The sequence below is a fragment of the Leptonychotes weddellii genome, chromosome 2, assembly GCF_054177405.1.
Source record: "Leptonychotes weddellii isolate Sample4059 chromosome 2, ASM5417740v2, whole genome shotgun sequence".
Taxonomy (NCBI): Eukaryota; Metazoa; Chordata; class Mammalia; order Carnivora; family Phocidae; genus Leptonychotes; species Leptonychotes weddellii.
In genome coordinates this window covers 45,412,562-45,426,113 of record NC_138370.1, presented here as the reverse complement: position 1 = coordinate 45,426,113, position 13,552 = coordinate 45,412,562, and the positions used below count along the sequence as shown (strand labels likewise).

Genomic DNA, 13,552 nt, shown 5'->3' with positions numbered 1-13,552 from the left:
TTTTGTTCTCTCAAAAATCTACTCGATGGGTTTCACAGACAAACCGAATGGGGAAAAAAAGGCAAAAAGAAATTATTCAAGATAAACAGCTTTTGGTGCAGAATTTGAGATTTTCATAGGCTACAGCCTTCTGAGCTTCTGTGAAATATTTAATTGATTATCTACATTTGAAATTTCAAGTGTTTCTTATTTTCTAGCTCTGCTCCAAATGAGATGGCCATAGTGGTGGGGGCAGAGTAGGAGAAATTCACATAGAACTTTCCAGGAATCCCTCCATCTTTCCTCTCTCCATTCCTTTTTCTTCTCTTGTTTTCTTAAGTTTTTACTAATATGACAGAGTCTGGTCTAGGAACGGAGACAGAAAGTTTTAACAAATCATTGTCCCTGAGGTAGATAAGATTATTTGTTGACAGTCCTTTGTTTCTCCTTTCCACTCCAAAGCTACCCTGTGGGTGGAGTACGCTCACCCCCACCCCCTTGACTTTGGGTTTGGTTGTGAGACTTGGGAAGACTTAGAAAATAACCAAAGTGACTGTGTGCTAATTCCGAGCAAAAGCGTTGCATGCTTCTGCTTGTCTTCCTATTTTCCTGCATTCCTCCATGAAAAGAGTATGCTACTGTACCTACAGTTCCACATGGGTGGGAACAGATGTGCGCCTACTCCACAGCCTCGATCTAAGCCCATCCAAATCAGCCAATCTCAGACAAACCTGGAAAAGTCAGGCAACTCACAGGCCTATGAGCAAAAATAAATGTGGTAAACCATTGAGACTTGGGATTATTTGTTATGCAGAACAAGTGCAACCTAACTATACTGAAACAATCCTGGGCTCCAAGACTCTATTGTGTTAAGACCTAGGGTTTGGGGGCACCTGGGTGGCTCAGTCCACTAAGCACCTGACTCTTGGTTGCAGCTCAGGTCATGATCTCAGGGTTGTAAGATTGAGCCCCACATCGGGCTCCATGCTTAGCACGGAGTCTGCTTGTCCCTCTCCCTCTGCTCCCCTCCCCACCCCACCCCCGACCCCCAGCTCAGGCACACACCTGCTCTCTTTCTCTTAAATAAATAACTAAATAAATCTTAACAACAACAAGAAAAAGAGCTGGGGTTTGGATGAACTTGGAATCTAGAGATTCTCTGGCCCCTGCCAAGCTTGTGTCTGGGTGTGTGTGTTGGGGGGGTGGGGTGTGCACACACATCTGTCTGTTTAACATACTATGTTCAAAGATCTCTGGTATGACAATAGATTTGAAACTCATTTTTAAGACTAAACTAGTGTGTACATGGTAATATTTGTGTACTTCAGCAGATGATATGAAACAAAAAACATGTAAAAAGCTGGACCTTAAAAAAAAAAAAAAAAAGCTGGACCTTAGCTGGTCCCTGTGAAAGAGAATGAACGGAGTAGGTCTCCAATAAGACATAACTGCTCTTTGGGAAATGAAGGGTAAAGTATATATCATAATGCTGCATAACTGAGATCTTCCCAGAGTTCCCTGGTGTGGAGTCTTGCTAGAACCCATAGCTTCCAAATTAAAATTATATTTTATTCCTGGTTATTTCTGCACCTAGCGAGCGCGCTGGAAGCTGCTGCCCCATCCTGGGGTCATGATGGGCAGTAAGATGGCGTCTGCCAGCAGGGTCGTTCAGGTAGTCAAGCCACATACTCCATTAATAAGGTTCCCTGACAGAAGAGACAATCCTAAACCTAACGTATCAGAAGTTTTGAGATCAGCAGGACTACCGTCTCACTCTTCTTCAATTTCACAGCATTCTAAGGGAAGTAAATCCCCAGATTTGCTGGTGCATCAGGGCCCACCAGACACTGCAGAAATAATAAAAACATTACCTCAGAAATACAGAAGGAAACTTGTATCTCAAGAAGAAATTGAATTTATCCAACGTGGAGGTCCAGAATAATCACTGACAGTGTGGCTGCTGTTTGTCATCAGACAAAAGACTAGTCTTTACAATAAAGGACTTCCAAAATGGCACACGAGAAATTATATAGTAAACAACTTGAATAAATACTCTGCAAAAAAAAAAGAAATCTAGAAAATTTAGATGGACAATTGTATCCCCTAATATATGTGTCTTGGTCAGCTTCTCCACAAGCTTACCTAATTGTTTATATGCTTATTAAAGTATACATTTAAAAAAAAAATTATATTTTATTCCTTCTACTGATTTTCTGTATTCTGACCCATTTCTATACTTAATAAAAAATATAATTCTCTCAATGCCAAGATTTTAACTAGGTATTAGTATAAATCAAATGTATACTCAAAAATAATTAAATGATTATTATTATCCTCTCTTTCACCCCTGATTAAACCTAAGTCTGCCAGGGAGGATTGCTTTTCCACATCTAAAAAAAAAAAAAATAATCACAGAATGTTGAGATCTCAAGAGTTTGAGAGTAAAGGTTTAGGGTGAGTGGGTCTTGCCTTTAATTCAACTGTCTAACTTATTCTGTGTGTGGGGGTGGGTGGGAGATGGCTGTGGGAAAAGGAAGGAGAGAGAAGACTTTGAATATTCAGGTCCATTTCCAACTGGAGGAGGAGGGCCAACCACAAATACATCTTTTTTTCCCTTCTTTCTCGGCTTTCTTTCATTCTTAGAAAAATCATCTCTATTCTGCTTCCTTATCCATCTATGGTTTTACTCCCTGAAATCTGAGGCCTGAGTGTCCCCTGTCAGAACTTTGGAAGCTCTGACTTTTTTTTTTTTAACATTTTATTTATTTATTTGACAGAGAGACAGAGAGAGCACAAGTAGGCAGAGTGGCAGACAGAGGGAGAGGGAGAAGCAGGCTCTCGCTGAGCAGGGAGCCCGACTCAGGGTTCCATCCCAGGATCCTGGGATCATGACCTGAGCCGAAGGCAGCCACTTAACTGACTGAGCCATCCAGGCACCCCAGGTTCTGACTTTTTGACAATCCCATGTGGCTGTCTTATAAACATCTCAAAGTTAACATGTTCAACCGTAGATTAGTTACCTCCCCCAATCTTCCTCATTAATTAACTATTACCATTACTTGCCCAGTTACCTGAATGCTGCCATCGACTCCTGCTTTTCCCTTACTCCTCAAGGTCCAGTTCATGAGCAAATCCTGTCTTTTTCACTTCCAAATGCATTTTCTTTAAAACACCCACCTCTTTCTAAATCCATCTCCTACTCTCCACCTCTACTGTTACGAATCTAGCCAGACCATCATCTGCTCTAGACTACAATAGTTTGCTTGGCAGTTTCTATGCTTCCACATTCCCTCCCCCTTCTATCTGATCTTCAAATAAAAGTCAGAATGATTACTCTTCTCATTAAAATCCTTTCAAAATCCACTCAAAATAAACCTGATCTTTATCAAGGTTTATAAAACCCTCCATTGACATGGCTCCATGATCATCACCATTTTTTTTCACTCATTCTTCTCCAAGCACAGTGTTAGGGAGTGTCCCTAACATTATACAACTTAGAAAAATTGCTGGCAATAGAATGTATTGTCACCCCCTTCTGGTCACCTAATGCAGGCATCACAGAAACACCAAATAGTTCCATGTTCCAAGAAATGAATCACAGGAATCTTCTTGCTTTGGGCTGTTACACGCTTGATTTATTATGACACTGTAGAGGACAATGCAACAGGAAATATCAGAGAGGAATCTGATCTCTGTAGTTCTCAAGGTGCTGGCTAAGGTATATCCTTTGAGATTTTCTACCCTGAGTCTTACTTGACTGATTTCCAAACTCCTTTGTATCCTTTAGGAGATGCATTGGCACACAGCCTGGACAAAATACTAAGCAATTATAATAAATTAGTGCTTTATTGTCTCTTCCTCCTCTGTCTGATAATCCTCTTTGTTTCCTGAATTTAATTTTGTTTTCCTACTTCCTAGATTTTGTCACTAAGAGAATGGTGGATATTTCAGCGGCAAGACTTTTAGGCATCCGAGGGTTCTTTTGTGAGGTTGAGACTATATCAGGTCTTAAGGTGTATGATTCAGCCATCTGTTCCTAAAGGCAAGTGTGGGCCCTCGCCTCTTGCCTTTCTAGCCCCCCCAAATCACAGAATCAGAATTGCATTTTTCAAGAGATTTTCTACTTTTTGGAATTATTCTTTCCAATAGATTAACTCTTGTTGTTTATCCTGGGTCTTCAATGTCCGCCTTCCTGAATTCTAACGTAGGTAGCTGAATATGCTCAACCTCCCATTCCCTAACTATCACAAAACCTGGCTTGGATGGTTAGGCATCTGCCTCTGGCTCAGGTCACGATCTCCAGATCCTGGGATCGAGTTCCACGTTGGTCTCCCAGCTCAGTGGGGAGTCTACTTCTCCCTCTCCCTCTGCCTCTCCCCCTGCTTATGATCTCTCTCTCCCTCTCTCTTAAATGAATAAGTAAAAAATCTTAAAAAAAACACCTAAAATGATATTGTCACTCTCTCTTAAGATACCATTTTGTTAATCAGTTATTTTTGTGGGTCGGAAATAAATCTGTTATCACATTTCTAGAGGTCATTGTCTCTATGTCTGGAGAGATGTAGAGGTTTTGTGTGCATTTATGTATATAATTGAGCTCATGGTTGAAAATTTATTCCTTCCCTGAGATCACAGTGAAATTAAAGATTTTTAAAAATGTTTTCCTATGTCTTAAGAAAATGAAGCCATCCCAAGATTTTCTTTCCTTTAAAAAACAAAAACAAAAACTTGTGTTTTAATTTTGTTTTTGTTTTTTTTTTTTAATTTGTTGCTTTCTTTATTTCTGCTTCCTCCACTCTGATCTCCATGCTCTCCCAATTCTGCCTTAATGTTTGTATTCAAATGTCTTTATACTGTGTCTCATAGAAGCTGTAGTTTTCTGAAACGGAGCATTTTGTTCTCTTCTTTTGTTGACAACTTACAGAAGAATGAGCTTTCATTTCTGTTTACCATTTGAGGAAAATCAATGAGTAAACTGGCAATTTCCTTTACAAATTGACTATGGGACTTCAACTATTACTCAGAGTCCTTGAGACATTTATACATATATAAATGGGCATTGAGACTTATTAGTTTAATCTTATAAGCAGATCTGTAATTTTCACTTGAATAATATTTTATAAAACACTAGTTGATATGGATCATTTTGAAAATTCAATTAAATATTAATAAAAGTAGACCTTATTTTGCAAGACAGCCATTAAATTGTATCTAGGCAGTGTGAGCATTGTTAAAGATCAAGTCTTCCTATTTGAAGTAACTTTTTTAGTGATAAAATGTCCTGCCATCAACTTTTATTTATTTAGGTATTTTAATCTAATAAATTGAGTCATACAATGCAATTCATGGTAAGAGTTAAGGAAGCCATGACAATAGATTTATAATTTGCTTGGCATTACAGGTAGATAGCATCAAATGCACAAGAAAAGTTAATATAATTTTACTACATCTACATCATTGTAATGAAAATAATGATGAAGGTTGTTGGAAGCTAGACAGGATTACTTAATTTGGATAGTAGGAAATTTTTTTAGAAGTCATTTAGGCGAGGAAAAGAATTTTCTATTGCTGTTTGCTAAATGGATTAAAAGAGTTTCCTATGTTTTATTTCAGCATATGTTTTAAAAAGAAATATTGGGGCTTTTTACAAACCTCATAGAGAGAACAGTTTATTTTAATTCTGGCAGATCCACATGGACTAAAATCATGATATTAGATAAACTTTCCTTTTTATTGACCTATGGCAACTAAAAAGCCAAAAAGGGAAAGAAAACAAGCACAAAAATAATAAGTGCTATATACAGTACTATGGACACCCTCATACACTACTTGTGGGAGTGTAACTGCTGTAAATTTTTCTGGAGGGATATTTGGCAATACATATCAATACATACAACCATCAGTGTAGCGACTCCAGTTCTAAGAATTGATATTAAGGAAAAAATGCAAAATATATGTAAAGCTATACACACACACATATATATTCATGAATATAAATAACATTCATCATATAAATGTTCATTATTGCGTTAGTCCTAATAGTAAGTATATTACTACAGTGCATCCATACAATATGACAAAAGTTGATAATTACATATGTGTGAATTTTCTATGTAAAAATATTATATATCTATAAATATTTGTGCACATATATGTGCATGTCCCTTTGGTGCACTTACCTTTGGTAAGGAGGCTCGCGATCCTGAGCTCTGTGTGGTCATAGTCAGCACAGTAGTTATTCCCAAGGCTACCCTTGCTGGCGCAGCATCCATATTGATCCAGAACGAAACCCAGGATAGAATAACGATCAGGAGACTGGGAATGTACATCTGGATCAGGTAGTATCCCATTTGTCGTTCAAGATGGAATCGCACTTCTATACACGTAAATTTTCCTAATTGGTTGTAAAATAAATGCAGCAATTGGTAAAAATAGGTCTTTGGGATGACATCAAATGTCACATTTTTTCCCCCGTATTTTGTCCTAAAATTTTCCATTACAATGTAAAGGGATCCTGAATCACATATACAAATTGGTTTCTGAAAAATATTTTTCTTATTTTTCTGCTGGCATCTGGAAGCAACACGAGAGTACACTTTCCAGGAAATAGTATGTCATCTTATTACTTCACATTTGGGGACGCCTGGGTGGCTCAGTCGGTTAAGCCTCTGTCTTCAGCTCAGGTCATGATCCCAGGGTCCTGGGATCGAGTCCCACATCGGGCTCCTTGCTCAGCGGGGAGTCTGCTTCTCCCTCTAACTCTGCCTGCCACTCCCCCTGGCTGTGTTCCCTCTCTCTCTCTTTCTCTCTCTGACAAATAAATAAATTAAAAAAAAATTATTACTTCACATTTGGTTAGCATTTCATACTTTGAAAGTACTCAAAGATAGATCATTTCACTTGATTCCAGCAACTGTTTCGGAGACAGGAGAAATGCATATCTACTATATAAAGACCTTCCTTACTCATTGATTCTGTCGCCTGGTACCTTTTAGTACTTATTGAGAGCCAGGTGCTATTTGTTCCAGAGGCCTCTATATTTGTTTTAAAGTAAGTGCTAAAGGATAAATTCAACTGAAGACGAATAATTCCTTAAATGTAATTTATGTAAGTTAATTTATGCATTAATAATTTGGAGACTATTAATGCAAAAAAGAGCAAAACATGTTATTCTCTATCAATAAATTTGAACATAATTTAAAAATGCACTTACTAATAAAAAACCTGAGATATATGTGTTCTATATATTCATGCCCTGTGTCTCTATTATGGTAAGTAATTAATAGAGGAATAAATTATGTCTTAATTAACCATTTTGTTGATATCTCTGCTTATCCTCTGATTATACTCCCTACTACCATGACCATGGTATCTCTCCTTAAAATAATTGTTTATCTGAACAACCAAAATCTTGGTTTTATTCTCTCCTTATTCTAACTATGTTAAGAAAGATAAGGTCAGTGAATTAACATGCTGATCTTTTTTTTTAGGTGATATTCTCTGATCCAGTTGTGAAAGAGAATCAAAGAGCACATCCAGGAAACTTGCTAGTGTATTTTTAGATAGGTTTCAGTGCAAAACTTCCAGGCTTGTGGCTTGAGCCACGTGCTACCGTGATTCATGAGCATAGCCACTGGATAAAGGGATGGATGAGATTCCAGGGCTTAAAATTCCTAACAAAGTTTCAGAAACTCTGGGAAAGTTGGATTCTACCCTTAAGTGTTTAGGGATCAGAAACATACATGCAAACTATCTATGATCCTTTCATATCAATTTATCAACTACATACAGAATGCCTAAAAATTCTTAAAATATATGAATATACTTTAGATTTTTAAGACTTTACTAAAATACAAAATTTTTTAAATAATGAAATGAAATAGGGCAAGAATAACTGAACTATTTTCATGATATCACTGTTAAATTATCCAAGTAATCTCAGGGCACCTGTGTTGGGGTTAATATAGAGCATGAAATCATTCCTAATACCTGGCTTGCTAAAAGGTAACACGGAGGCCACTGAGGGCAAGGGAAGGTTTTGGAGAAGGGCGTAGGCCTTTGGAATGCCAAGGCCTGCGTGACCACTCTGCCATAGGAATGTAGTGGGGAGTTGCCTCTCCTGAAGCTTTCTTAGCCCAAACAGCTGCCCTGTGATCTAAAGAGATATATGCATTGTCCCTTAGGCTATGTTTAGCAGAACTCATAGAACACGCAGGTTAGCATATTGTATCTTTCCCGTAAACAGATCCTCCTAGTTCCAGTAAGGCCCCTTCTCCCACTTTACATGCTTGAGAAACAGTGATAAAGATTTATGATTATCCTGAAGGACCAATAAAGGTGGGAGCGAAGAAGAGCAAAGGGTCTTTGTCTCTGAGCATTGCCCCCCCCCCCCTTGCTTTCTCCTCTCTTTCACAGAAAAGTCTGGAGTAATCTTTCATCCCTCAGTACAGGGATTGCTGGCCATTCCCAGCACGCCTGGGTGGCACAGTCAGTTGAGTGTCCAAGTCTTGGTTTCAGCTCAGGTCATGCCCTCAGGGTCGTGGGATCAAGCCCCCCCTCCATCAGGTTCTGCACTCAGAGGGGAGTCTGCTTAAGAGTCTCACTGCCTCTCCCTCTGCCCCTACACCCCCTCCAACCTCCCGCTCTAGCTGGCTCATGGGCATGTGTGTGTGCTCTCTCTCAAATAAATAATATGTAAATCTTAAAAAAAATAAAAAAATAAATTATCCAAGTAATCTCATGATGAAATTAGTAATAATTACTAACCATTTGGGTACTTTGAATAGATTCTGTAAGGTTCATGCAATTCTCAAAAAAAAAAAATTGCCTTATAAAGAGTGTTTTCATAACTATCACTGGGAGTAAAAATAATGGTGTATTGTATATACATATATATAAATAAATATATAGCACATGGGTATGTGTGGCTCTAGAGAGAAAATGAGCAAGTGACGCAAGTTCTGACATGGTAACCCTGGTACAACAAGACCGGAGCTCTTCAAGCACGTTTATATTTTAACTGTCATTTTACTTTATTTTAATGTATTTAATTATATATTTTACTTTTCAGACTTAAAGTTTATTTCTTTCAGGTGATTCAAAATTTATTTTGATTTATTGATTCATATTCTAGTTACAAATTTTAAAAAATCTGCATTCTAGTCTCAATTCTCCTTCAAAAAAAAAAAAAAACTAGAGACAATATAAACCATACTACAATTCATTGATAAAAAGACAAATAATCCAATTTGGCACCAGATGACAATTTTATAGCATTCGAGCTATTTATTTTTGGTTGTCCACGATTTGCAATTAAAAGTATCCTGGCTGTGGGGCACCTGGGTGGCTCAGTTGGTCAAGCTTCGGACTCTCGGTTTTGGCTCAGGTCATGATCTCAGGGTCATGAGATCCAGCCCCAAGTCCAGTCCTGGCTCAGCACAGAGTCTGCTTGAGATTCTCTCCCTCTCTTTCTCTGTCCCTCCCCTCACCACCCCCCTGCTTGTGTGCTCTCTTTCTCTGTGTCTCTCTCCAAAATAAATAAATAAATAAATAAAACCTTTAAGAAAGAAGTATCCTGGCTCAGATGGATGAAGCAAAAAAGGAAGGAGAGTCAAATTATTAAAATCAGGTATGAAAGAGGGGACATTACTATTCAGAGAAATTAAAGGATGATAAAGAAGTATTATGAATAACTGTATACCAACAAGTGGAATGTCTTAGATGAAATGGACAACTCTGTAGAATGACACATATTACTGAAACTGATTCAAGAAGAAACAGAAAATCTGAATAGACCTATAAAAAGTAAAGAGCTTAAATTAGTAATCTTAAAACTTTGCACGAGGGAAAATGAAGACCTCTGTTAAACATCTAAAGAAGAATTAATAACAGTCCTTCTTCATAAAATCTTCCAGGAACTAGACAGCAAGGAATAATTCCTAACTCATTCAATTAGCTCAGTATTACCCTGATAGTAAAACCAGACAAAGACATCACAGGAAAAAAAGTATATAGACAATGTCTCTTGTGATTATAAATGTAAAATCCCCAGAAAAATACTAGCAAACTGAATCCAGCAACATATGGAAAGAGCTATACAACATAACCAACCAGAATTTATCATGGAATGCAAGCAAGTTTGGCTTAATGTAATACAAGTCAATGTAACACACTATATAAATAGAACAAAAACAAAAACTATATGATCATCTCAATAGAAGTAAAACTGTCAAAAATCCAATAGTCTTTCATAACAAACACACTCAACAAACTAGAAACAGAAGATAATTTCCTCAACTTGATAAAGGGCATTTATGAAAAACTTATAGCTGATACCATACTTAATGGTGAAAAACTGAATGCTTTCCTACTAAATTCTGGAACAAGGCAAAAATGTCTTCTCTTGCCACACCTATTAAACATTGAACTGAGAGGTTCCAGCCAGGATAATTAGGGCAACAATTAAGGAAAAGGTATTTAGATTGAGAAGGAAGTAGCAAAACTATCTCTATAAGGAGAAGATATTACCTTGCATAAAGAAAATCCTAGAGAATTCACTAAAAATCTAGTTGAACTGCTGGGTTCAGCAAAGTTATAGGATACACTATCAGTATACAAAAATCAACCGTGTTTCTATACGCTAGCAATAATCAAAATAATTGAGCAAACAATTCCATTTACGATAGAACCAAATAAAATAAAATACTTATAAATAAATTTAACAAAAGAACTGTAAGGCTTCTACACTAAAAAATACAAAACACAGCTGAACAAAATTAAAAAATTGGAACAAAATGGAAAATCATTCTGTAGTCATTAATTAGAAGACTAAATATGGCTAGATCAGAATACTTCCCATATTGCTCTACAAATTCATTGCAATCTCTATCAAAATTTCAACCGGCTTTTATGCAGAAATGTACAAGCTAATCCTAAAATTATTATGGAAATTCAAGAGATCTAGAATAATCAATATAGCCTTCAGGGTAAAATGAACAAATTCGGTGGACTCACATTTCCCCATTTCAAGACTTGCTACAAAGCTATAAATAACAACAAAATAGGATAATGTCTTAAGTATAGATCTGCAGATCAGTGGAATGGAATTGGAAGTCCAGAAATAATCATTTATGGTCAGCTGGTTTTCAACAAAGAACTAAGGCTATTCTATAGGGAAATAATGGTCTCCTCAACAGATGGTACGGGAAGACCTTGGTATTCACATGCAAAAGAATGAACTTCTACCTTATCTCATACTATTCAAAATGGATCATAGACCTACATTTAAATGCTAAATTAAAAATTCTTAGAAGGCATAAGAGTAAATCTTTATGACCTTAGGTTAGGCAACAATTCTTTTAAATACGATACCAAAATCACAAATAACAAAAGAAAAAAGAATGATCAATTTGACTTACTCAAAATTAAAAGGTTTTGTGCTTCAAATGACATCATTAAGAAAGTGAAAAGACAACATACCAACTGGGGAAAAGCATATGTAAATCAACAATAAAAAGAGAAATAACTGACTTAGAAAATGGACAAGGGACGGGGCGCCTGGGTGGCTCAGTTGGTTAAGCGACTGCCTTCGGCTTAGGTCATGGTCCTGGAGTCCCGGGATCGAGTCCCGCATCGGGCTCCCTGCTCGGCAGGGAGTCTGCTTCTCCCTCTGACCCTCCTCCCTCTCATGCTCTCTGTCTTTCATTCTCTCTCAAATAAATAAATAAAATCTTTAAAAAAAAAAAAAAAAGAAAATGGACAAGGGAATCTAATAAACATCTTTTTCCAAAGAGGATAGGGAAATATCAATAAGCACATGAAAAGATGCTCATCCTTACGCATTAGGGAAATGCAAAACAAAACCACAATGAGATAGTACTTCACTCACTAAAATGGCTATAATAAAGAAGATGGACAATGACAAGGGTTGGTTAGGATGTGGAGAAGCTGGAATCCTCATTCATTGCTGGAAGGATTGTAAAAAGGTGTGGTTACTTTGAAAAACAGTTTGGTGGCATAGATATATCATATGATCCAGCTTTCCACTCCTAATTCTATACCCAAGAGATATGACATATATCCACCCCAAAACTTGCATGTGAGCATTCATAAGTGGTCCAAAGTTGGAAATACCCCAAATGTCTAGCAACTGGCAAATGAATAAACAAAATGAGGTATATCCATACAATAGAGTACTATTTGGCAATAAAAGGAACGGAGTATTGAAATATGCTACCAGAGGGTTGAATCTCAAAAACATTCTTCTAATTGAAAGAAGACTATCACAAAGACCACATGTGATTCCATTTATATAAAGCATTCCCAAAAGTACAAAACTATAGAGACAGAAAGTTGATTAGTGATTGCCTGGAGTTGCTGGATGGGGAGGACTGCTAATGGATATAAGGTTTTTGTTTTTTTTTTTTAATTCAGGAGATAAAATATGGTGGTGGTTGTTGCACACCTAAAAATCATTGAGCTGTATTCCTTAAACAAGTGAATTTTATAGCACCTAAATTAAATCTCAGTAGAGTTGTTTTAAAAAATTCTTTAGGGGTGCCTATGTGGCTCAGTCATTAAGCATCTGCCTTCGGCTCAGGTCATGATCCCAGGGTCCTGGGATCGAGCCCTGCATCGGGCTCCCTGCTCCACGGGAAGCCTGCTTCTCCCTCTCCTACTCCCCCTGCTTGTGTTCCCTCTCTCGCTGTATCTCTCTCTGTCAAATAAATAAAATCTTAAAAAAAAAAAATTCTTTAGTTACAAGATGAACAAGGTCTGAGGATCTAATATAACATGGTGGCCATAGTTGATAACACTGTACTGTATAATTGAGATTTGCTAAGAAAGTAGAATGTAAATATTCTCTCACACACAAAAGGGTAACTAGGTGAGGTGATGGATGTGTTAACTAACTTGATGGGGGGAACCCTTTCACAGTGTATACATACATTAAACCACCCTGTTGTACACTCATTATCCTATTATTTTACGTCAATTATACACCTCAATAAAACTGAAGGACAAAAAACCTTCTTGCTGATACAGATCTAAAGGAAAAGCTTCCTGTTTAGGGTAAATCTGCTCCTCCCCGGGGGCAGGTTGTAATATTCTCACATGTACAGACAAATTTGGGGTTCAAATCCACTTTTTATTTATTATTTTACTCAACAAATGTGTATTGAGCATCTATGTACTTCAGCAGAGCCCAGAAAACATAGAAATAGAAAGAATATCTATAATGGTTGGCTTTACAAACTTTTGGTAATAAGGGAAACAAACCATACATAAGTAAGCATATAAATTAAAGATAAATATTAGACAGTGAAAGCAGTAAGTGGAAGGTGGGATGTGGGTGTTTAACATATACTTGTTATGGAGATGATTTGAGGACTGGTATTTGAGCAGTCCTGAAGAATGTGAAAGTATTCGGTTTGGGATAATTTGGGGAAAGAGTATGTATGTATAGAAATATGTATGTAGGGCGCCTGGGTGGCTCAGTTGGTTAAGCGACTGCCTTCGGCTCAGGTCATGATCCTGGAGTCCCGGGATCGAGTCCCGCATCGGGCTCCCTGCT

General features: G+C 37.3%; 2 protein-coding genes across 3 annotated transcripts in view; one reads left to right on the top strand and one right to left on the bottom strand.

Moving 5' to 3' along the window:
* GLRA3 (glycine receptor alpha 3) overlaps positions 1–13,552 on the bottom strand; it is a 179,570-nt gene that overhangs the window by 29,379 nt on the left and 136,639 nt on the right. For both annotated transcript variants that reach the window (XM_081810865.1, XM_081810870.1), the window contains exon 7: positions 6,159–6,373. In XM_081810865.1, coding sequence (XP_081666991.1) covers positions 6,159–6,373 — 215 coding nt within the window. The remainder of the gene's footprint in view (positions 1–6,158; positions 6,374–13,552) is intronic.
* On the top strand, positions 1,563–2,047 carry LOC102748815 (alpha-ketoglutarate dehydrogenase subunit 4). Its single transcript, XM_006729376.3, has one exon. The coding sequence runs from the start codon at positions 1,610–1,612 to the stop codon at positions 1,919–1,921; it is 312 nt and encodes a 103-aa protein (XP_006729439.1). The 5' UTR covers positions 1,563–1,609; the 3' UTR covers positions 1,922–2,047.